We start from the raw sequence: 23,347 nt of genomic DNA on the forward strand, positions 1-23,347 counted from the left end.
AGTGCTAGCTAGCTATAGTACTGACCAGGAAAATTAAGCTAACCAAGACCAAGAAAACCAACAGACTATACAGCTACATGTAGTGAGTGGAGTTACACATGGACTATACTAAAGTTAAATGTCTTACTTGTGATGAAATGTTTTCCACACACATACAGTGCCTTCAGAAAGTATTCATACCCCTAGACTTATTCCACATTTTGTTGTGTTACAGCCTGAATTCTAAATTGATTCAATTGACTTTTTCCCCCACGCATCTACACACAATACCGCATAATGACAAAGTGAAAAAATGCTTTAAAAATATGTTTGCTAATTTATTGAAAATGAAATACTGAAATCTCACATACTGTACATTGCCTTCAGGAATGAGTCATACCCCTTCCCTTATTCCACATTTGTTTGTGTTACTGCCTGAAGTAAAAATGGATTAAATAGATGTATTTCTCACCCATCTACACACAACGACCCATAATGGCAAAGTGAAAACATGTCTTAAGAAATGTTTGCTAATTTATTGAAATAAAATACAGAAATATGTAATTTACATAAGTATTCACACCCGAGTCAATACATGTTAGAATCACCTTCAAACACTATGCAAGAATAATGTAAGACTAATGCTAAAGTAACAAAAGGCTAGTTATTACAGGCCCCAAACAGTTATTGACCCCAGCAGTGAGTGTTTTACAGAGGAACCTAAAATAGCCAGGGTCACAATGGCATCATGACTGGCCCTGGCTGGTTTAATGACCTGTGGTTGTGTTGTCCTTAGACTGATCTTTTGTACTTTATTTAACTAGGCAAGTCAGTTGAGAACAAATTCTTATTTTCAATGACGGCCTAGGAACAGTGGGTTAACTGCCTTGTTCAGTGGCCGAACGACAGATTTGTACCTTGTCAGCTCGGGGATTCGATCTTGCAACCTTTCGGTTACTAGTCCAACACTCTAACCACTAGGTTTGCTCAATGTCACAAGACATTGAGCAAACTACAGTGTATAATATGAGGGCAAGGGGCAGTGTATGAGAGAGTAATCTGACAGAAAGAACTGTGTGTGTGTCCGAGACAATGGTTACTCACCCTTTCTCAGTGGTCATTTTGGGCTTATTCATTTTTTCTCACACACGTCAACATTTCACATCAACTGCAAATAAAGAAAAGCAAGAATCAGCAATGCAACACAGTTGTCATTCCCTGTCTGGACTTTAATGTTCACCCCTGTAAATCCCAGTCTATCATTTCTATTATATCCTGTGGCAAGATGAGATCAGCAACATGCAGAGAGATGGTACTAAATGAACAACCCGTATCGATAAATCCAATGTAACAAAATAGGGCCGGTCATGCTGTCCATCAAGCTCAACTTGTTTAACCAAAACAAAAGGGTGTCCAGTAGAATTAACGGGCTCCAGTGTCAGGAAACGAAAGAGCTGCGACTAACTATGTCATTAAGCTACTTAGCTAAGGAAATCAGACCAAAAGCATTGCAAGCCAATAGGAGAAAAAAAACTAGTAAAGAGAGAAGACAAATGTATGCAGACATTTGACCTGGGTCATTAATGAGTTATTACCATTCATTATGTCATTGATGATTTAAAACAGTGTGTAGCCTATACTGTAAGCATCATTCCTGGATATAAAATTGGAGGCCATAATTCACATTTGAAAAATTCAACAAAGATGTAACTAGTGAACCTACATGTAACAGACAGTTGTTGTTAGCCATGGGGACTGAAATGAAAAACCGAGAGAATCCTGTTCTTCACTCAGTCGACCTGGGCTAGTCTGCCCTGTTGTCAGTTATTTGCCTTTGCAGCAAGCATCTTCAGCTAGCTAACGTTCAGCTAGCTATCTTCAGCTAGCTAACGTTCACATCAACGTGTGAATAGCTAAATGCCCCAACTGCTGTAGACGGGCCTAATCAATGTAGCTAACGTTAAACGTCATCTGGCCAGACTGGCGATCTGCCAAATGTGTTGTTGCAAAATGCACTTATTCAGATCTTCATTGACAACAACATCACTAGAGTTAGCACAACGGCTAGCTAGCTAACTAGCAGTGACCGACTGGTTTACGAAATAACTGGCTGGCGGGTAATAAGGACATCACAGCCCCCACTGCACCTGCTCAATGTCCATTCGGTTTCCTAGCTAACGTTAGCGTAGCTAGCTAGCGTTCCTGCTAACTTAGCTAGCCATTTGGAAATAATGTCAGAGACGTGCACTAATATGCTAAAAAATATTCAAACATAAACATTTTACGAACCTAGGTATATGGAAAGTTAGTGTTGTCCCATTAGGACGAGGCAATCCCTAGATGTAAGTGTGTTGCCTGAAACGATGACCCGATGTACAAACCCCCTACTGGTTTGGAGAACTGTCAAGAAGAACTGCCAGGGTCCATGAATAACGCGAGAATGCAAATTTAGTTTTGAGATGTGACGCGAAAATATGCGACCGAGCATCTCAGAATGAACGCATACTGTAAACGCGGATCAAAGATCAGACATAATGTAGCAATAACATATAGGGCAAAACCCCCCCACACTGACCTAGAACCAAGAAATGTAAAAAAAATAAAACTGACCTGAAACCAGCACCTACTGACCCAGAAAGACCCTCCAAGGATTTGCATAGCTATGTTTTGTGACTACATGTCCCAACGTGCAATGTAACGCTTAACGTCATATTTGTGCTTCTTCTTCCTGAGCCTCGGACAACTAGCTAGTAACGCTAGCAGTTAGCAAGGTATGTGTGATCAAAGATCACGCCAAATATTGTTAAAATTGGCAATATGTTTCATGCAATTACGTAATATATATTATATTTTAATTGTGTGATATGCATGATGAAACATTTTTGTTGATACAGAGTCCAAGCTAGCTAGTTAGCGTCACCGACATTATTAGCCCGCTTGTCTGGTTTATGGATTCCACTAGTTACCACAGTCATAAAGTCAAATTGGCTTCATCGTAAAAATGAAATGAAACAAAAATATGTGCTTTTTGGGTTTAATTTAAGGTTAGGCACAAGGATAGCAGTTTGGTTAAGGTTTAACATCACATTAAGAATATTATTTGTAGAAATAGGCGGGGTTTATATATATTTATCATAGCTATTAGCTTCTAACAATGACTAGCTCGTGAAAAGACAGCAAACTCGGTGTTTCATTACAAATTAGCTAGTTATCTTATTGAATGAAACCTTCATAGACCTGATAGTTAGCCAGCAGATCCGACCCGCTTGCTTACAGCTGCGCTACTATGGCCAGACAGGCTTCCTGTGCGTAGATAATGACCACTGAGCAGGCAGGAGATATGGCTCGGAAAATGTACCTCAATCTAGGAATGAGAAATGTGTTGCACTCTGAATTGTCCCATTATCCCTACTGTTACACCGAGAAGATTGATTGACTGCTAGTTTTTATATCAACTTGGAGAGGAAGAGAGAGGCCCAACTTGGGGGAAATCTGTCTCCTTCCAGCAGGTAGTGTTTTTTTCACCCACCAAGCAATGAGTTTTTGTATGGCGGTCAATAAGAATGTCGAATTTGGTCAACAACAAAAATGTATGGCTTATTTGCTACGTGAGGTTTATTTGATCAAAGTTTCTAATGCTTATGTTGTTACACATATATGGATATAAGTATGACACGTGACATTCCAGAGTTGTCTCGATTGCTATGCATATTCATGGAATGAGGCTAGTAAGCATATCATCCCTCTCCATTGATGGTGCTTTCAAGACAACTGGAAACTCAGGAAAAAAACGAGGTCGTATCATGTTGTCAGTGATCTTCTGGTCGTAAAGTCGGAGCTCTAGAAAGAGGCCAGAGTTCCCAACTTGGAATTCCGAGTTGGATGACTGTTGAAAACAAATTTTCCCAGTTGGAGTAAAAACAAATCTGAGTTCACAGTTGGTTTCACATAAAACAATTGTCAAAATAGTGTGCCTTCAAAGGGATTCGACCTCATAACCTCACGTCCCTGAATGGTCCATTGTTCCCTACTCTACCTACTGGTCAGTTGAAACTTTCTGTACAAAATCCTATACTATATTTGTAAGTACAGTGTCCAGTAGAGGTCTACACTTGAAAGTAGCTTGGAATCGAAGAAAGCACTGGAACCACAGCCAAATCAGTGGGATCTCGCATTTTGCAACACGTTTTGAAAAAGCATGTGATCAAACAAAGCTTTGTACATAAATGATGACGTATGTTTCACTTTATCAGAATAACGTCAGCAGACTGCTTAATGATTTCGACGTGTGCCTCGGAGCTCCGATATCAAACGGAACATCACTACCGTTATGGAATGGCAAGTTGCGTTGATCAACAAAGGAGCTAATTGGCTGACACTGCCATTTCAAAATGTCTGTGTGGCTTCTGCTACCTAGCATGAGACAAAAAGGACAGTTTTCCAGAAAAACTAGCAGTCTTTCAATCATCTGTGTAACAGTTGGGATAATGGGACAATTCGTTGTCCAAGCCATATCTCACGCAAGCTCCATGGTGTCGTACTCTACACAGGAAGCCTGTCCAACCCTAGTGCAGCTGTAAGCAAGCGGGTCGGATCTGTTGGTTAACCTGACAGTCAGCATAGACTTGAAAAAGGATTGCCTGCTGAGTCCCCTCGCCTTGGACCCTAGTGACAGACACTTGGATCCCTGTCTCAGAATGTTTCCGTTGCACTAGCGCCCACAATTAAGGCCATTTTAGGCATTAACTCAAGCTGCTTAGACACTCTACACATCAGCATGTTAATCCCTCAAGGAGTCTGATCTTTCTTTGACCTGTCTGTTTGGTAAAGTGGATATTACACCCTAACAAGTGTTAGTGTATTTCTCACACACCATCCTACTCTTCAATTATGAGGCCTATTAGTTGAAGTTTCAGACCAGCCTCAATCCCCAAAATAGCTCTGTCATACATTAATAGTTGCCTTCAGATTTGCTTTGACACAGGTATAAGGTTACGCTATTTACAGTATGTCATAACTTAACATAACTTGCTTTCTGGCATATAGGCCAGTTTCTAAACAGAGATTGTACAGTATGTATATCCGTCTAACACGAACCCACCTAGCCCAATCTTGGACTAAAGGAGCCTAACGTTATTCCTTAGTCCAAGGACCTTACGTGTTTTGTTTTAAGGCTGAATTGGCTCTGGAGGCCGTGTTCTAGAAACATAAATCCCTCTACTTTCATATCCCATCAAAATCATTTCACAAATGGAAAATACACACTGTTTTAACACAGTTGCAGCCGACAGTATTTTTTTTAGTGACAACACGTTTGTGGCGTTGGTCTTCCGTTTACACACGAGATTTAGATAGCACAGGTAGTCCACTCTGTCTTTTCAGTAAACAAGTGTTGTGATATGGAAATATGGCTGTGTGGGAACCCTAACCCTATAAAAGGTGTGTATCAATTTAACATTTTATGAAAGATAAGGTCCTTATGCTTCCAAAACCAATGAGTGTTAGTGTTCAGACCGAGGGTCGCGGCTCTTAACAAAACTCCCCCCTACAGAAGACTCCTTCATCCAGGGACTTATGTGTAATGTCATCGAACTGAGAGACATGATCAAGAGCTAGAACCGGCCGTGCTACTTATTTACCTACCTGTGTTTGTGCCTGTTTGACAACGCTTTTACCACATCAGAGGGTATATCTGTGACCTGTGGACGGTTCTGATAACGAATGCGTTGTTTGCATTGTCGAGCAGTGCCCAGGAAATAATACAATCTAATTGTTAAATGCTATCACTGGGTATCTGTCACTAGAACACAGTTCCACTGGGTATCTGTCAGTAGAACACAGTTCCACTGGGTATCTGTCACTAGAACACAGCCAATTTCCTAGACCAGAGTGGAACTATCTGGCCTATTGAACATCCACACTGAAGTCAGAAGAGAAGTGAGTCATGTACATCTACTGGGTTTACTTTCAGCTTTAACCATGGTGATGAAGTCATCAGTTGAGGATGATGATGTGGGATGGGGACTGGGTGTCCCAGAGAAGATGAGGAACAATGCAAACTGGGTGGACATTACACATGACTTCAAAGAGGCATGCAAAGGTACAAGGTGTGTGTGTGTGTGTGTGTGTGTGTGTGTTACATGCTTTAACACCGTATTTCAGGATGTGCTAGTGATGTCAGTTATTGGGGGCTTTTGATACTTGCCCCTCATTTGTTTGTTAGACAGTTCTGAAATACCTGGTAAATTGGGTTTCTCATCAAAAGATTGGTGTAAATCACACAACCAGTAAAATAAAGGCCTGTACAGTACAGCAATTCCTAATGTATACCCAGTGTTTTCAGCTCTGTGGGAATTTGGTGCCACCAGTCTGAAATGCAAGCTGGATGGCACGGGTTAAGATGCCCTGCTGACCCCACTGACATCAATGCATGACTAATTCAAAATTCAATTTAAGTAGAAGTTAAGATTCACCCTTTGTTCCTGTGTACCTCTTCAGACAGTACAGACTGGTGTTACACTGTACTACTGTAACACAAATACTGCTCTGGCTTTCATCCCTATAGTTCAGATGACTGAGTACATTTGCATTTGTTCTCTGTATTTACAGAGCTCAGCCTTGGGGAGTTGCTCCATGACAAATTGTGAGTATGAGTGTTTGTTTGTTTCAGACACTGTTCTAATCAACCATTAGTGAAATACTTCATTGCTTGCAGTCTGTCTCATTAATGAATACTGGGTATCTATCACTAGACAACACACACACTTTAGGTCTTTCTAATGGCACGTTTTTCAGCAGGTTTGGCCTGTTTGAGGCTATGTCCGCCATTGAGATGATGGACCCCAAGATGGACGCCGGGATGATTGGCAACCAGGTCAACAGGAAAGTCCTCAGCTTTGAACAGGCAGTCAAGGTATGGCTCTGATTCCTAGAGTTTCGGACTGTGAAATGAAAACGGTGGTGTTATGTTGAACCTTTAGTGAGGTGCATTGTAGTCCACAAAGACTCTAACCCCCTCCCTTTCGTATCCTCTCTCTCATCCTGTCTTGTCTCTAGGATGGTTCCATCAGAGTGAGGGACCTCAGTCTTCCAGAGCTGATTGGGATCATGGACACCTGTTTCTGCTGCTTGGTCAGTTTTATTGCCTTATCAATACCAAACTGAATCAGCAAAGGATGCATAATTAATTACCAATCAAAATGTGTGTGTGTGTGTAGATCACCTGGCTGGAGGGTCACTCCCTAGCCCAGACAGTGTTCACCTGCCTGTACGTCCACAACCCCGACCTCATCGAGGACCCGGCCCTCAAGGCCTTCGCTCTGGGCATCCTCAAGGTGTGTGACATCGCCCGCGAGAAAGTCAACAAAGCCGCAGTGTTCGAGGAGGTAAGCCACTTGATCCCTTTGGGCTTTTGCACACACACAGTCACGCCAATGGCCATAAAAATTGGCAAAACGGCACCAACCGATCTGGGACTAGGATAACGCACACTGTCTCTCTATCTCCTATAATCCTGTCTATGGGACACAGTTAGGCTTGCAAAATTCCCAGGAACGTTCAATAAATTCCCTGGTTTTCCAGAAGTCCTGGTTGGAGGTTTCCTGGAATCAGAAGGGAATTTATTGAAAGTTCCCGGAGTTTTGCAACCCGCTGTTCCCTCCTACGTCTTCTGACCCGAAACAACGCCTTGTTTGGTTCTAGGTGTAATATTCACGATCCTGTTCTGTGTTCTGTCTCCAGGAGGATTTCCAGGCCATGACGTATGGCTTCAAGATGGCCAACAATGTGACAGATTTACGGGTTACAGGTGATGTTCATGCGACGGGCTTAGTCAGTGTTGTGGTTCATGTATGGCATTGGTGGTATACAATATATATATGTCGTAATGTGTGTGTGTGTACCAAATGAACCTTCTACCGACAGGTATGCTAAAGGATGTGGAGGAAGAGTTACAGAGGAGAGTTAAGGTACAGTACTTTCACACTACTTTCTTCCCGTGAACTGACAACACAACACGACTACACTCTGGCAGAATGGCCAAACGCGTTACTGAATAATATCGCTCATCCTTAACTTTCAATGACCACAAGTGTGTACAGTACCACCAACAGAGCTGCACAGCTCATCCATCACAAGTTATCTCCTCTTCCTCTCTGTCTCTCTCTCCTTTCCCTCTCCCTCTCATTCCCTCTCTTTCTCTCCGGTAGAGCACACGCAGTCGCCAGGGCGAGCAGCGGAACCCAGGGGTGGAGTTGGAAGTAAGACTGTCACTCTCTCCCTATGGATATATCCACCAGTCCACCTTATCGTCTCTCCCGTCTAATGGCTTTAAATCGACCCCTAACCCTCATGCCTTATGTACTGTTGATCTAAGAGGCTTTTGATAGGTCTAAGCAATATGGTCAAAATCCCACCTAGTTTATCAGAGGGAAACTTATAGCCTTATCTATACACCTATCAAATAATTTCAGCGTGCATAGGGTGTAGTGTAGCGTCTAGGGGTTGATTTGGGCTTCGGCATATATCCCATGCCTTCTGCCATGCCCAGTCCACCAGAGCTAAGAGTGAGGCAGCCTTTCAGTGAGACAAGCCTGGAATGTGCAGCCGCTTCTCAAAATAAAAGGAATGAACATTGTACGACAGAGCTAAATCTGTGTGTCCCCAGGGTCGACAAAGATATATTGTGTGTTTTTGCGATTGCGTGTGTGCGCGCGTGTGTGACTTAACCTTTTCCTATGCCTTTCTCAGCATCAGCAATGGATAGCACTTTTCAGTAGGATCAAGTTTACACGTCTTCTACTGACAGCGCTGATCGCCTTCACTAAGAAAGAGGTAACACACACATTTAGCTTAGCTTCACCAAGAAAGAGGTAACACACACATTTAGCTTAGCTTCACTAAGAAAGAGGTAACACACACATTTAGCTTAGCTTCACTAAGAAAGAGGTAACACACACATTTAGCTTAGCTTCACTAAGAAAGAGGTAACACACACATTTAGCTCAGCTTCACTAAGAAAGAGGATCATGTGCATACCGGTAAGCCGATTTGATTTTTGATTGGACGTGTAATTGGTTGACTGATGCGTGTGATGTCATGTTGGCTCTGTCAGACCAGCTCAGTGAGCGAAGCCCAGAAACTCATGCAGCAGGCAGCAGATCTCCTCCCAGCCCTCCACTCTAGCATCGAGCATGGCATTCAGTACCAGAACGATACTACTAAAGGAGGTAACACGCGCACACACACTCCACTATGGCACCTAGGCCCAATGTGTCCGTCACTACCGTAAGAGGCAATGTTACACTCGTTGGAGAACCTCTGACCACAATTGAGCCCCCCACCCACCCCCCCCCCGCGTTCCAGATCAACCGATCATGATGGGGTTTGAACCGCTGGTGAACCAGAGACTTCTGCCCCCCACCTTCCCCCGCTATGCCAAGATCCTCAAGAGGGAGGAGATGGTCAACTACTTCAGCAAGCTCATCGACCGCATCAAGACTGTGTGCGAGGTCATCAACACAACTAACCTACATGGAATTCTGGTACTACGTCTGTAAATACTACAATAATAATTAGAATACTACATTCTGACAGTACTTCTGTAATGGTCTGCCTGTTAGAACATGTGCTAAAGGTTTATAGTAATGTTTTAACGTTCTGCTTTCAGGACTTTTTCTGCGAGTTCAGTGAGCAGTCCCCTTGCGTCCTCTCCAGGTCTCTGCTGCAGGTAAGCAACATTCTCCCTCGTGATTGGTGCATCTGGACAATTCTCTCCTCTGATTGGTCCTGTTCTGATGAATCCCCTCCCTGTCTCTAGACAACGTTCCTGATAGATAATAAGAAAGTGTTTGGGACCCAACCAATGCAGGACATGATCAAAGACGCTCTGAGGTACTTTGTCAGCCCGCCGGTGCTCTCCTCCAAGTAAGTCATTGAGGATTGGGAGCGTTTCTTTCTATGAACCCCAACCTTCAAATGCTTTAGAAATGCGTCCTTCCTACCTTCCTTGAAGTCATAAGAGATCTGAATTGGTTGGAGTGGTGTTTAAAATGGTCGCAATGTTGCTTTCACCTATCAAAACACCTCAAAGGAAGGAAGGATATGTATGTCTGAGGTATTCGAACAGGGCCTATGAGTTTGTGTTCAAGCTCTATCTCTAGACCTGACTGATCCATGCGTTGCCACTGCAGGTGCTGCCTGCATAATAACCACCAGGCCAAGGACTACATTGACTCCTTTGTCACACACTGCTCAAGGGTAAGTCACCTGGCTGCGTTCCAAGACCTCTTTTCTCTATATTAATGCCACAATCCTTCATTTGTGTGTTTTTTTCCCCCCCAGACCAAACGGCACCCCTGCCACTTGGTTAGCTATGAAGTTGAGGGGTGGAGCTGGGGGAAAATGTAACCACTCAAAATTCATAGATCAACGTGATAGTTTTAAACATATTCTGAAGCTATTATAGGCTTACACTTCTTTTTTTTTCTCCAAACAATGGACTGAAACGACCTTGTTCGGTTTCCCTGCAGCCCTTTTGCAGTCTCATCCAAATCCACGGACACAACCGCGCTCGGCAGAGAGACAAACTAGGCCACATCCTGGAGGAGTTTGCCACACTGCAGGATGAGGTGTGTGTGTGTGTGTGTGTGTGTGTGTGTGTGTGTGTGTGTGTGTGAGAGAGAGCGAGAGCCAGCGTTTGTGTACGCGTTGCTGTTTAGTGACGTGAGTGATCATAAAATGTGTGTGTGTGAGTGAGCGCGCGCTTGACTGCATGTCGCTGTTCTCCTGCGGTTGACTTATGGGACTGATGCGGCGGCGCCCCCTGCAGGCAGAGAAGGTGGACGCGGCGCTGCACAGCCTGCTGATGAAGCTGGAGCCCCAGAGACAGCACCTGGCCTGCCTGGGCACCTGGATCCTCTACCACAACCTGCGCATCATGATCCAGTACCTGCTCAGCGGCTTCGAGCTGGAACTCTACAGCATGCACGAGTACTACTACATCTACTGGTGAGGAGTGGGCGCCCAGGTGTGTTCCAAAGGGCGTGTTCCATGTGTACACTTGACTGAGAGAGGTGTGTGTGTGTGTGTGTGTGTGTGTGTGTGTAGGTATCTGTCAGAGTTCCTGTACGCGTGGCTCATGTCCACTCTGAGTCGGGCGGACAGCTCTCAGGTGGCTGAGGAGCGCCTCCTGGAGGAGCAGCAGAAAGGACGCAGCAGCAAGAAAACCAAGAAGAAGAAGAAAGGCCAAGGGGGTCAGGATCAAGTCGTACATTTATTTGCATTGCACTGAATACATCTGGGAGTACACCGCCCGCCCCCATCCATAACTTAACCTCAATAAGAATGTGTTTGCGCCTGCAGCTCGCCCCCTCAGCAGAGAAATCACCATGAGCCAAGCCTACCAAAACATGTGTGCTGGCATGTACAAGGTAAGTGTGCGCACACACACAAACTTGTCCTACACATGTTATGCGTCCTCTGCCCTGGCTCAGTTGTAGTCCCGTTTTCTATCCAGACAGCATAAACACACACACACACTGAATTCCTGTCTCTGGTGCAGACTATGATCGCCCTGGATATGGACAGGAAGGTGCGGAAGCCGCAGTTTGAGTTGGACAGCGAGCAGGTGCGCTACGAGCACCGCTTTGCCCCCTTCAACAGCGTGGTCACGCCACCGCCAGTCCATTACATCCAGTTCAAGGTAACGTAGTGTGTCACCAACCATCGCTAGCTAGGATTGTGCGCTTGCATTTTCATGTGTCTGCGGTGCATTCCAGGTCAACATAATTAAAGACACGCTGCAACGAATATCAGGAATTACATGTTATAGTGGAGATATAAAAAAATATATAATTTGTAACGTGACCTATTTCTCTCCGTGTGTGTCGGCTGTAGGAGATGTCCGATCTGAAGAAGTACAGTCCTCCTCCCAAGTCAGCTGACCTCTACATGGCGGCCAGCAAACACTTCCAGCAAGCCAAACTCATCCTGGAGAACGTCCCCACCCCCGACCCAGAGGTCAGTAAACCCAGCAGTAGTACAATAGATTGTGCCTCCTGTTTGTGGGTCTGAATTGCCTCTTTTAATTTGCTGATTGTTGCAGGTGAATCGGATCTTAAAAGTTGCCAAACCCAACATTGTGGTCATGAAGCTACTTGCCGGGGGGCACAAGGAGACAAAGGTAACAACACATCATAATGCACTGAGCAAAACGTAAACAAAGTATTTGGGGAATTTTAAACATTTCTGGGGCATTATTGTTGTTTGGTGATAAGGAAAATGGTATTCCCCATCTCTAGGTACTACCAGAGTTTGATTTCTCTGCTCACAAGTACTTCCCTGTGGTCAGGATCATCTGAATCCAAGCCCTGCATTACTATGACAACTCAAACCCAGTACCCTCCTCCCTGACCCAAGTGTGGCGTGTGAGCCCAAAACGGAGACCAACTCAACAATATTCTCGTCTGTGTTACTCTGTCACTCTGGTAGGACAGAGACAGCAACATTGTTATAAAGTATTCGGCCCCCTTGAACTTTGCGACCTTTTGCCACATTTCAGGCTTCAAACATAAAGATATAAAACTGTATTTTTTTGTGAAGAATCAACAACAAGTGGGACACAATCATGAAGTGGAACGACATTTATTGGATATTTCAAACTTTTTTAACAAATCAAAAACTGAAAAATTGGGCGTGCAAAATTATTCAGCCCCCTTAAGTTAATACTTTGTAGCGCCACCTTTTGCTGCGATTACAGCTGTAAGTCGCTTGGGGTATGTCTCTATCAGTTTTGCACATCGAGAGACTGACATTTTTTCCCATTCCTCCTTGCAAAACAGCTCGAGCTCAGTGAGGTTGGATGGAGAGCATTTGTGAACAGCAGTTTTCAGTTCTTTCCACAGATTCTCGATTGGATTCAGGTCTGGACTTTGACTTGGCCATTCTAACACCTGGATATGTTTATTTTTGAACCATTCCATTGTAGATTTTGCTTTATGTTTTGGATCATTGTCTTGTTGGAAGACAAATCTCCGTCCCAGTCTCAGGTCTTTTGCAGACTCCATCAGGTTTTCTTCCAGAATGGTCCTGTATTTGGCTCCATCCATCTTCCCATCAATTTTAACCATCTTCCCTGTCCCTGCTGAAGAAAAGCAGGCCCAAACCATGGTGCTGCCACCACCATGTTTGACAGTGGGGATGGTGTGTTTAGGGTGATGAGCTGTGTTGCTTTTATGCCAAACATAACGTTTTGCATTGTTGCCAAAAAGTTCAATTTTGGTTTCATCTGACCAGAGCACCTTCTTCCACATGTTTGGTGTGTCTCCCAGGTGGCTTGTGGCAAACTTTAAACAACACTTTTTATGGATATCTTTAAGAAATGGCTTTCTTCTTGCCACTCTTCCATAAAGGCCAGATTTGTGCAATATACGACTAATTGTTGTCCTATGGACAGAGTCTCCCACCTCAGCTGTAGATCTCTGCAGTTCATCCAGAGTGATCATGGGCCTCTTGGCTGCATCTCTGATCAGTCTTCTCCTTGTATGAGCTGAAAGTTTAGAGGGACGGCCAGGTCTTGGTAGATTTGCAGTGTTCTGATACTCCTTCCATTTCAATATTATCGCTTGCACAGTGCTCCTTGGGATGTTTAAAGCTTGGGAAATCTATTTGTATCCAAATCCGGCTTTAAACGTCTTCACAACAGTATCTCGGACCTGCCTGGTGTGTTCCTTGTTCTTCATGATGCTCTCTGCGCTTTTAACGGACCTCTGAGACTATCACAGTGCAGGTGCATTTATACGGAGACTTGATTACACACAGGTGGATTGTATTTATCGTCATTAGTCATTTAGGTCAACATTGGATCATTCAGAGATCCTCACTGAACTTCTGGAGAGAGTTTGCTGCACTGAAAGTAAAGGGGCTGAATAATTTTGCACGCCCAATTTGATTTGTTAAAAAAGTTTGAAATATCCAATAAATGTCGTTCCACTTCATGATTGTGTCCCACTTGTTGTTGATTCTTCACAAAAAATACAGTTTTATATCTTTATGTTTGAAGCCTGAAATGTGGCAAAAGGTCGCAAAGTTCAAGGGGGCCGAATACTTTCGCAAGGCACTGTATGTCCCATTATGGCACCTGAAATCATGGCCATCTCCATTTTGAAGTAGTCCATTATCTTCTACTCCTATGAGTTGGTAAACAAACTTAAAGGTTGCATACTGCCACCTATGGTGTGTTGTTTAAATGGGTATAAAGCCAGATTTACTGCCACCTGCAGCTATGGAATGTTTTCTGACTAGTATAATTCATTGGCTGATCCCTCCTGATGACCTGGATGGAATTATGTGATCCTTCCTTAACCCATAGGAAGTCTCACCCAGTTGACTACTTCAAAATGGTGGAAGTCCTCAGTTGCACTGCCCTTGCTAAAAAAGGCTTTTGGGCCCTAGAGTCCTCTACCTCTGTGGCATTGACCCACAAAGGACTACAAATACCAGACATCCCAGAGGACGGACAAAACTACTTCCTCCACAATTCCCAAAACAAATTTGACTATGGTATTACAATTATTTCTTTTTTGTAATCTTTGTCATACACTTCCTCAATAAAAACGTGTGATTATTTAACATTTTCAGAAAATGTGTTCATTGACTGTTCAGTAAGCAACAAATGCATTGTAACAATCTAACGGCGACAAAAGTCCATTGTACAAAATTAAAAACCTATCCACAAGTGAAAAATATTCAACCATAATTTCCATTTGAATGAGTCTGCTATCTAAAAAAATATACAAAACGTTTGTATTTGAAACATTTATAGTAGTGGGTCTGCCAGGTACACCAAGGATGCACAGAGGTGACTTTTTTAATCATCATAATTCAGAAAAATAAACCATATTAAAATAGTTATGTTGTGAGCAGGACACAAGATGGTCAAAGCTCGAATGATCCCTGCAAACATTTCAAATGATACAACAAAAACCTCATTACATTATGGTCTTTGTGGTTGAATCTGTGCTTGAAATTCACTACTCGACTGAGAGACCTGACAGATAATTGTATCTGTGGGGTACAGAGATGGGTTAATCATTAAAAAAAGTCATGTTAACCACTATTATTGCACACAAAATCAAATCAAATGTTGGTTGCATATACATATTTAGCAGATTGCGGGAGTATCGAAGTGCTTGTGTTACGGTGCTGTAATCTCTTAACAATACACAACAATACTGTCAAGAACCCGCTCAAGGCGCATAACAAACAAGGAGACAACGTGGAGATAAGGAATAACTAAATATAATTAACAATGGTGTGTAGTCAGTAATCAGTAGTGTAAGTGAGTGGTTGCGTGCATAAGTGTGATAATGAGGGGTGTTGAAAGGTGCCAACGCAAACAACCAAGAAACAGCCACAAAAATACCACAACCAAAATCTGTATCTGCGTGGAGAAAGTCTCCTCAATTGATGGGGAAGAGGTGCATTTATCCTGGGACACACCCGAGCCCAGGTGTGTCCCTTTTCACTGACGACCCTCCCGGCTCCACCCACCGACATCCTATTAAGGAAAACAAGAGCAAAGAGAAAGAATTTGGCAGACAGAGTGAGAGGGTCGACACAATACACACAAATCTAAAAAGTTAAAGAATGGAATGAAGAAATACAGTACATTCATATGAAGTGGGCAAAACCGTATGTAAACATTATTAAAGTGGCCAGTGTTCCATGTCTATGGACATAGGGCAGCAGCCTCTAAGATGCAGGTTTGAGTAACTGTGGTAGCCGGATAGTGACAGTGACTAAAGTTCAGGGCAGGGTACTGGGCGGAGGCCTGTTAGAGGTGACAAAAATATAAGTCTGATGGCCTTGAGATGGAAGCTGTTTTTTCAGTGTCTCGGTCCCAGCTTTGATGCACCTGTACTGACCTTGCTTTCTGAATGGTAACGGGTTAAACAGGCCGTTGCTCAGGTTGCTGGGGTCCTTGATGATCTCCTTGGCCTTCCTGTGACATCGGATGCTGTAGGTGTCCTGGAGGGTAGGCAGTGTGCCCCTAGTAAATGCGTTGGGCAGACCGCACCACCCTCTGGAGAGCCATGCGGCTGCAGACGGTGCAGTTGCAGTACCAGACGGTGATACAGCCTGACAGGATGCTCTCAATGGTGCATCTGTAAAGTTTATGAGGGTCTTAGGGGCCAAGCCAAACAAGCTGTTGCGCCTTCATCACCACACTGTGTGGTTGGACCATTTCAGATTGTCAGTGATGTGTACACCGAGGAACTTGAAGCTTTTGTGGATGGGGGTGTGCTCCTTTTGCTGTCTCCTGAATGCCCACGATCAGCTCCTTCGTTATGTTAACGTTGAGGGAGTGGCTATTTTCCTTGTACCACTCCACCAGGGCCCTCCCCTTCTCCTTGTAGGCTGTCTTGTCGTTGTTGGTAATCAGGTCTACCACTTGTCATCTGATTGAGTTGGCCACACAGTCGTGGGTGAACAGGGAATACAGAATGGGGCTGAGTACGCACCCTTGTGGGGCCCATGTGTTGAGGATCAGCGTAGTGGAGGTGTTGTTGCCTACCTTCATCACCTGGAGACAGCCCGTCAGGAAGTCCAGGACCCAGTTGCATAGGGCGGGTTCAGACCCAGGGCCCTGAGCTTAATGATGAGCTTGGAGGGCACTATGGTGTTGAAGGCTGAGATGTAGTCAATGTACAGAATTCTTACATAGGTATTCCTCTTGTCCAGATGGGATAGGGCATTGCGATGGCGATTGCGTCACCCGTGGACCTATTGGGGCAGTTTGCAAATTGCAGTGGTGCTAGGGTGTTGGGTAAGGTGGAGGTGATATGCTCTTTAACTAGCCTCTCAAAACACTTCATGATGCGGCGCTGGCCCGCGTCGTGGGCAATGTGTTTCCCTCGAAGCGGGTGAAGAAGGTGTTTAGCTTGTCCAGGAGCAAGACGTTGGTGTCCAGGATGTGGCTGGTTTCTCCTGCCACATACGTCTCATATCAAAGCTGTTGAATTGTGAATTCCGACTCCACTTTCCAGTTGACTTTTTGCCTGGCTGATTTCCTTATGGAGGGCATAACTGGAATTTTTGTACTCAAGCATATTCCTAGTCACCTTGATGTGGTTAAATGTGGTGGTTGGTGCTTTCAGTTTTGCGCGATTGCTGCCTTCTATCCACGTTTTTTGGTTTGGATAGGTTTTAATCGTCCCCTAGACACTTCCTGATTTAACTTTTGCCGTGTTCAAAACAACTGGAAACTCAAATCTCCGACTTCAGTGCGTTCAAAACAACTGGGAACTCGGGGAAAAAATACACTCCGAATGGGAAAAATCTATTTGAACGATCATCCAACTCGGGAACTCGGGCCTCTTTTTAAGAGCTCTGATTTTACCGACCTGAAGATCACTGATGTCATGATTTGACCTCATATTTTTTGGGGAGTTCCCAGTTGTTTTGAAAGCGGAATCTGTCACTGTGTCAGTGTTCAAGTCAATGTTATTCTCAGAGCAGAGGCATCCCAGAACATCAAAATCATTAAAACATTCTTCAAGCATGGATTCCGATTGGTCAGAACAGCATTGAACAGGCCTTACATACCGAGTCCACGCAACTTATTATGACTTATTAAGCACATTTTTACAACTGAACATATTAAGGCTTGCCATAACAAAGGGGTTGAATACTTTAATGTTACAGTTGTTATAAATGTTCTACTTTGTCATTGTGGGGTATGATGTGCATGTAGATCAGTGGCATAAAATAAAAATATTCAGGCTGTAACACAACAAAATGAGGAAAAAGTCAAGGGGTGCAATGTACTTTCTCAAGGCACTGTATATGGAATACATATTGGCTTATAGAGCAAAAACTATACTAGGTGCCGCAGTAAAGGTATTGTAGGGAATACTCAGTAGGGTCTGCGGAATCCATGTATGGTGTCATTTCATGGGGCTCTGAATAACAATGGAGTGTTGCTGGACTTTTACTCTGCCCAGCAGGCTGTTCTACACAACCCCACCTGAAAAACTGAACATATTTGGTTAGTAGAACCCCCAACTGACTATTTTCCATCCCAGTTTATTTAAGACAGAAAGTCATATTTTCTCTTAACCAGTGTGTGGTCTTGCAATAACTAAAATATAACATCATATTAATATGCTTTTGGGCCACATATTTGGAGAAAGGCCGACAACATAACATTCTAAAATGTTAACTGTCCATGGTTCTGTGTCTCACTGTTCAACTGTCACCATAAAGCTTCCTATGACCTAACCTTTTGTTCAAACTCACCTGTTTTTGTTTTCTAGGGACTCTAGTGAGTAGACTGGACTCTGGTTTTATGGACACAAAATCAATCATTTCTAATTATATTTGTATCATATAGTGTCCAGGCACCCCGTTTTAAGCTGTTTGACCACAGAAAAAGTCCCGCAATACTCTGTATTATTCAGAGCCTCGTGAATTGACACCATATATAGATTCTACAGACCCTACTGAGTACTCCCCACCCCACTTTTACGGGACAAAGAATAGTTATTGTTTTTCTTTATAAGCCCATAGTAATACATATATATACAAAAACCCATGCTCTACCAAGGTTTTCCAGCACACAGCTTTGACCTAGTGCAGTAGCTACAGTGCCTTGCGAAAGTATTCGGCCCCCTTGAACTTTGCGACCTTTTGCCACATTTCAGGCTTCAAACATAAAGATATAAAACTGTATTTTTTTGTGAAGAATCAACAACAAGTGGGACACAATCATGAAGTGGAACGACATTTATTGGATATTTCAAACTTTTTTAACAAATCAAAAACTGAAAAATTGGGCGTGCAAAATTATTCAGCCCCTTTACTTTCAGTGCAGCAAACTCTCTCCAGAAGTTCAGTGAGGATCTCTGAATGATCCAATGTTGACCTAAATGACTAATGATGATAAATACAATCCACCTGTGTGTAATCAAGTCTCCGTATAAATGCACCTGCACTGTGATAGCCTCAGAGGTCCGTTAAAAGCGCAGAGAGCATCATGAAGAACAAGGAACACACCAGGCAGGTCCGAGATACTGTTGTGAAGAAGTTTAAAGCCGGATTTGGATACAAAAAGATTTCCCAAGTTTTAAACATCCCAAGGAGCACTGTGCAAGCGATAATATTGAAATGGAAGGAGTATCAGACCACTGCAAATCTACCAAGACCTGGCTGTCCCTCTAAACTTTCAGCTCATACAAGGAGAAGACTGATCAGAGATGCAGCCAAGAGGCCCATGATCACTCTGGATGAACTGCAGAGATCTACAGCTGAGGTGGGAGACTCTGTCCATAGGACAACAATCAGTCGTATATTGCACAAATCTGGCCTTTATGGAAGAGTGGCAAGAAGAAAGCCATTTCTTAAAGATATCCATAAAAAGTGTTGTTTAAAGTTTGCCACAAGCCACCTGGGAGACACACCAAACATGTGGAAGAAGGTGCTCTGGTCAGATGAAACCAAAATGTAACGTTTTGGCAACAATGCAAAACGTTATGTTTGGCGTAAAAGCAACACAGCTGAACACACCATCCCCACTGTCAAACATGGTGGTGGCAGCATCATGGTTTGGGCCTGCTTTTCTTCAGCAGGGACAGGGAAGATGGTTAAAATTGATGGGAAGATGGATGGAGCCAAATACAGGACCATTCTGGAAGAAAACCTGATGGAGTCTGCAAAAGACCTGAGACTGGGACAGAGATTTGTCTTCCAACAAGACAATGATCCAAAATATAAAGCAAAATCTACATTGGAATGGTTCAAAAATAAACATATCCAGGTGTTAGAATGGCCAAGTCAAAGTCCAGACCTGAATCCAATCGAGAATCTGTGGAAAGAACTGAAAACTGCTGTTCACAAATGCTCTCCATCCAACCTCACTGAGCTCGAGCTGTTTTGCAAGGAGGAATGGGAAAAAATGTCAGTCTCTCGATGTGCAAAACTGAGAGACATACCCCAAGCGACTTACAGCTGTAATCGCAGCAAAAGGTGGCGCTACAAAGTATTAACTTAAGGGGGCTGAATAATTTTGCACGCCCAATTTTTCAGTTTTTGATTTGTTAAAAAAGTTTGAAATATCCAATAAATGTCGTTCCACTTCATGATTGTGTCCCACTTGTTGTTGATTCTTCACAAAAAAAATACAGTTTTATATCTTTATGTTTGAAGCCTGAAATGTGGCAAAAGGTCGCAAAGTTCAAGGGGGCCGAATACTTTCGCAAGGCACTGTATGTTGGTATTGTACTTCAAACTACAGTAACTTCCTTAAACAGACTAATTCATACTCTTAGAGGACATGCTTCCACAATCATTTGATTTGTACCGCATACAAGTATTGGATTCTTCGCACACCACAGTAAGATATTATCCCATTACACTACCTTTTCATGCTTTTTAAAATTAAAATAATGGAAGATTTGATTTATACTTACAATACCATCTGGCTTGATTTAACTGTTTTGTCTTCTAGTACTGTGGTGCATGGCTGTATTTCCTTAAACCTTTATTTTAGCAAAACATGTAAGTAAAAAAATATTATAATAACATCCTTTTGGTCTAGACACTCGAATGTATTTGTCCTCTTGCTCAGTTGTGCACCAGGGCCTCCCACTCCTCTTTCTATTCTGGTTAGAGCCAGTTTGCGCTGGCTGTTCTGTGAAGGGAGTAGTACACATCGTTGTACGAGATCTTCAGTTTCTTAGCAATTTCTCGCATGGAATAGCCTTCATTTCTCAGATCAAGAATAAACAGACGAGTATCAGAAGAAAGTTCTTTGTTTCTGGACATTTGAGCCTGTAATCAAACCCACAAATGCTGATATTCTAGATACTCAACTAGTCTAAAGAAGGCCAGTTTTATTGCTTTCCTAAATCAGGACAACATTTTTCAGCTTTGCTAACATAATTGCAAAAGTGTTTTCTAATAATCAATTAGCCTTTTAAAATGATAAACTTGGATTAGCTAACACAACGTGCTATTGGAACACGGGGATGATGGTTGCTGATAATGGGTCTCTGTACGTCTATGTACAGTTGAAGACGGAAGTTTACATACACCTTAGCCAAATATATTTAAACTCAGTTTTTCACAATTCCTGACATTTAATCCTGGTAAGAAATCCCTTTCTTAGGTCAGTTAGGATCACCACTTTATTTTAAGAATGTGAAATGTCAGAATAATAGAGAGAATTATTTATTTCAGCTTTTATTTCTTTCATTACATTCCCAGTGGGTCAGAAGTTTATATACACTCAATTAGTATTTCGTAGCATTGCCTTTAAATTGTTTAACTTGGGTCAAACGTTTCAGGGAGCCTTCCACAAACTTCCCACAATAAATTGGGTGAATTTTTGCCCATTCCTCCTGACAGAGCTGGTGTAACTGAGTCAGGTTTATAGGCCTCCTTACTCGCACACGCTTTTTCAGTTCTGCCCACAAACTTTCTATAGGATTGAGGTCAGGGCTTTGTGATGGCCACTCCAATACCTTCACTTTGTTGTCCTTGAGACATTTTGCCACAACATTGGAAGTATGCTTGGCGTCATTTTCCATTTAGATGATCGATTTGTGACCAAGCTTTAACTTCCTGACTGATGTCTTGAGATGTTGCTTCAATATATCCACATAATTGTTCTTCTCATGATACCATCTATTTTGTAAATGCACCAGTCCCTCCTGCAGCAAAGCACCCCCACAACATGATGCTGCGTGCTTCATGGTTGGAATAGTGTTCTTTGGCTTGCAAGCCTCCCCCTTTCTCCTCCAAACATAACGATGGTCATTATGGCAGTTCTATTTTGTTTCATCAGACCAGAAGACATTTCTCCAAAAAGTATGATCTTTGTCCCCATGTGCAGTTGCAAACAGTAGTCTGGCTTTTTTATGGAGGTTTTGTAGCAGTGGCCTCTTCCTTGCTAAACGGCCTTTCAGGTTATGTTGATATAGGACTGGCTTTACTGTGGATATAGATACTTTTGTACCCGTTTCCTCCAGCATCTTCACAAGTCCTTTGCTGTTGTTCTGGGATTGATTTTCACTTTTCGCACCAAAGTACGTTCATCTCTAGAAGACAGAACGTGTCTCCTTCCTGAGCGGTATGACGGCTGCTTGGTCCCATGGTGTTTATACTTGTGTACTATTGTTTGTACAGATGAACGTGGTACCTTCAGGCGTTTGGAAATTGCTCCCAAGGATGAACCAGACTTGTGGAGGTCTATCATTTATTTTCTGAGATCTTGGCTGATTTCTTTAGATTTTCCAATGATGTCAAGCAAAGAGGCACTGAGTTTGAAGGTAGACCTTGAAATACATCCACAGGTACACCTCCAATTGACTAAAATTGTGTCAATTGGCCTATCAGAAGTTTCTCAAGCAATGACATTTTCTGGAATTTTCCAAGCTGTTTAAAAGGCACAGTCAACTTAGTTTATGTAAACTTCTGACCCACTAGAATTGTGATACAGGGAAATAATCTGTTTGTAAGCAATTGTTGGACAAATTACTTGTGTCATGCACAAATAGATGTGCTAACTGACTTGCCAAAACAATAGTTTGTTAACAATAAATTTGTGGAGTGGTTGAAAAAAATAGTTTTAATGACTCCAACCTAAGTACAGTGCCTTGCGAAAGTATTCGGCCCCCTTGAACTTTGCGACCTTTTGCCACATTTCAGGCTTCAAACATAAAGATATAAAACTATTTTTTTGTGAAGAATCAACAACAAGTGGGACACAATCATGAAGTGGAACGAAATTTATTGGATATTTCAAACTTTTTTAACAAATCAAAAACTGAAAAATTGGGCGTGCAAAATTATTCAGCCCCTTTACTTTCAGTGCAGCTAACTCTCTCAAGAAGTTCAGTGAGGATCTCTTAATGATCCAATGTTGACCTAAATGACTAATGATGATAAATACAATCCACCTGTGTGTAATCAAGTCTCCGTATAAATGCACCTGCACTGTGATAGCCTCAGAGGTCCGTCAAAAGCGCAGAGAGCATCATGAAGAACAAGGAACACACCAGGCAGGTCCGAGATACTGTTGTGAATAACTTTAAAGCCGGATTTGGATACAAAAAGATTTCCCAAGCTTTAAACATTCCAAGGAGCACTGTGCAAGCGATAATATTGAAATGGAAGGAGTATCAGACCACTGCAAATCTACCAAGACCTGGCCGTCCCTCTAAACTTTCAGCTCATACAAGGAGAAGCCTGACCAGAGATGCAGCCAAGAGGCCCATGATCACTCTGGATGAACTGCAGAGATCTACAGCTGAGGTGGGAGACTCTGTCCATAGGACAACAATCAGTCGTATATTGCACATATCTGGTCTTT

At 42.9% G+C, this 23,347-nt stretch overlaps 2 protein-coding genes across 9 annotated transcripts in view; one reads left to right on the forward strand and one right to left on the reverse strand.

The window, feature by feature from the left end:
* The window catches only part of LOC110535779 (cytosolic carboxypeptidase 1), a 38,602-nt gene extending 35,309 nt beyond the window's left edge, over positions 1–3,293 (reverse strand). The window contains exons 1-2 of one of the 5 annotated variants that reach the window (XM_036935581.1): positions 3,217–3,293; positions 1,084–1,147 (exon numbers count right to left, since the gene is read on the reverse strand). In XM_036935581.1, coding sequence (XP_036791476.1) covers positions 1,084–1,115 — 32 coding nt within the window. In that variant the 5' untranslated portion in view covers positions 1,116–1,147; positions 3,217–3,293. Of the gene's footprint in view, positions 1–1,083; positions 1,148–2,268; positions 2,501–3,216 lie in introns of those variants that run through there. The other 4 variants (XM_036935584.1, XM_036935580.1, XM_036935583.1 and 1 more) reach the window with 4 other exon arrangements.
* On the forward strand, positions 2,597–12,598 carry LOC110535033 (N-alpha-acetyltransferase 35, NatC auxiliary subunit). Of its 4 annotated transcripts, none has more exons than XM_036935585.1 (23): positions 2,597–2,750; positions 5,951–6,079; positions 6,589–6,622; positions 6,775–6,892; positions 7,036–7,110; positions 7,197–7,364; positions 7,720–7,786; positions 7,903–7,946; positions 8,187–8,237; positions 8,728–8,811; positions 9,092–9,206; positions 9,343–9,521; positions 9,647–9,706; positions 9,797–9,903; positions 10,170–10,236; positions 10,509–10,607; positions 10,808–10,986; positions 11,086–11,231; positions 11,341–11,408; positions 11,540–11,680; positions 11,875–11,997; positions 12,083–12,160; positions 12,279–12,597. In XM_036935585.1, exons 2-23 carry the CDS (start codon positions 5,959–5,961, stop codon positions 12,336–12,338), a joined length of 2,184 nt encoding a protein of 727 aa, XP_036791480.1. In that variant the 5' UTR covers positions 2,597–2,750; positions 5,951–5,958; the 3' UTR covers positions 12,339–12,597. The 4 variants fall into 4 exon arrangements, with proteins under 4 accessions (XP_036791480.1, XP_036791481.1, XP_036791482.1 ...); XM_036935586.1 differs by having other exon boundaries at positions 6,778–6,892; XM_036935587.1 differs by lacking the exon at positions 2,597–2,750 and having other exon boundaries at positions 5,951–6,086; positions 12,279–12,598.
* The last annotated feature ends 10,749 nt before the right edge of the window (positions 12,599–23,347 follow it).

This window comes from Oncorhynchus mykiss, chromosome 11 (assembly GCF_013265735.2).
Source record: "Oncorhynchus mykiss isolate Arlee chromosome 11, USDA_OmykA_1.1, whole genome shotgun sequence".
Lineage (NCBI taxonomy): Eukaryota > Metazoa > Chordata > Actinopteri > Salmoniformes > Salmonidae > Oncorhynchus > Oncorhynchus mykiss.

Bases quoted from the DNA above. Each gene is read 5' to 3' on its own strand.
- LOC110535033 (XM_036935585.1), top strand. From the start codon at position 5,959: ATGGTGATGAAGTCATCAGTTGAGGATGATGATGTGGGATGGGGACTG. The intron at 6,623-6,774 runs GTGAGTATGAGT...CACGTTTTTCAG, and splicing joins GAGTTGCTCCATGACAAATT to CAGGTTTGGCCTGTTTGAGG. The intron at 11,232-11,340 runs GTCAGGATCAAG...TTGCGCCTGCAG, and splicing joins GAAGAAGAAAGGCCAAGGGG to CTCGCCCCCTCAGCAGAGAA.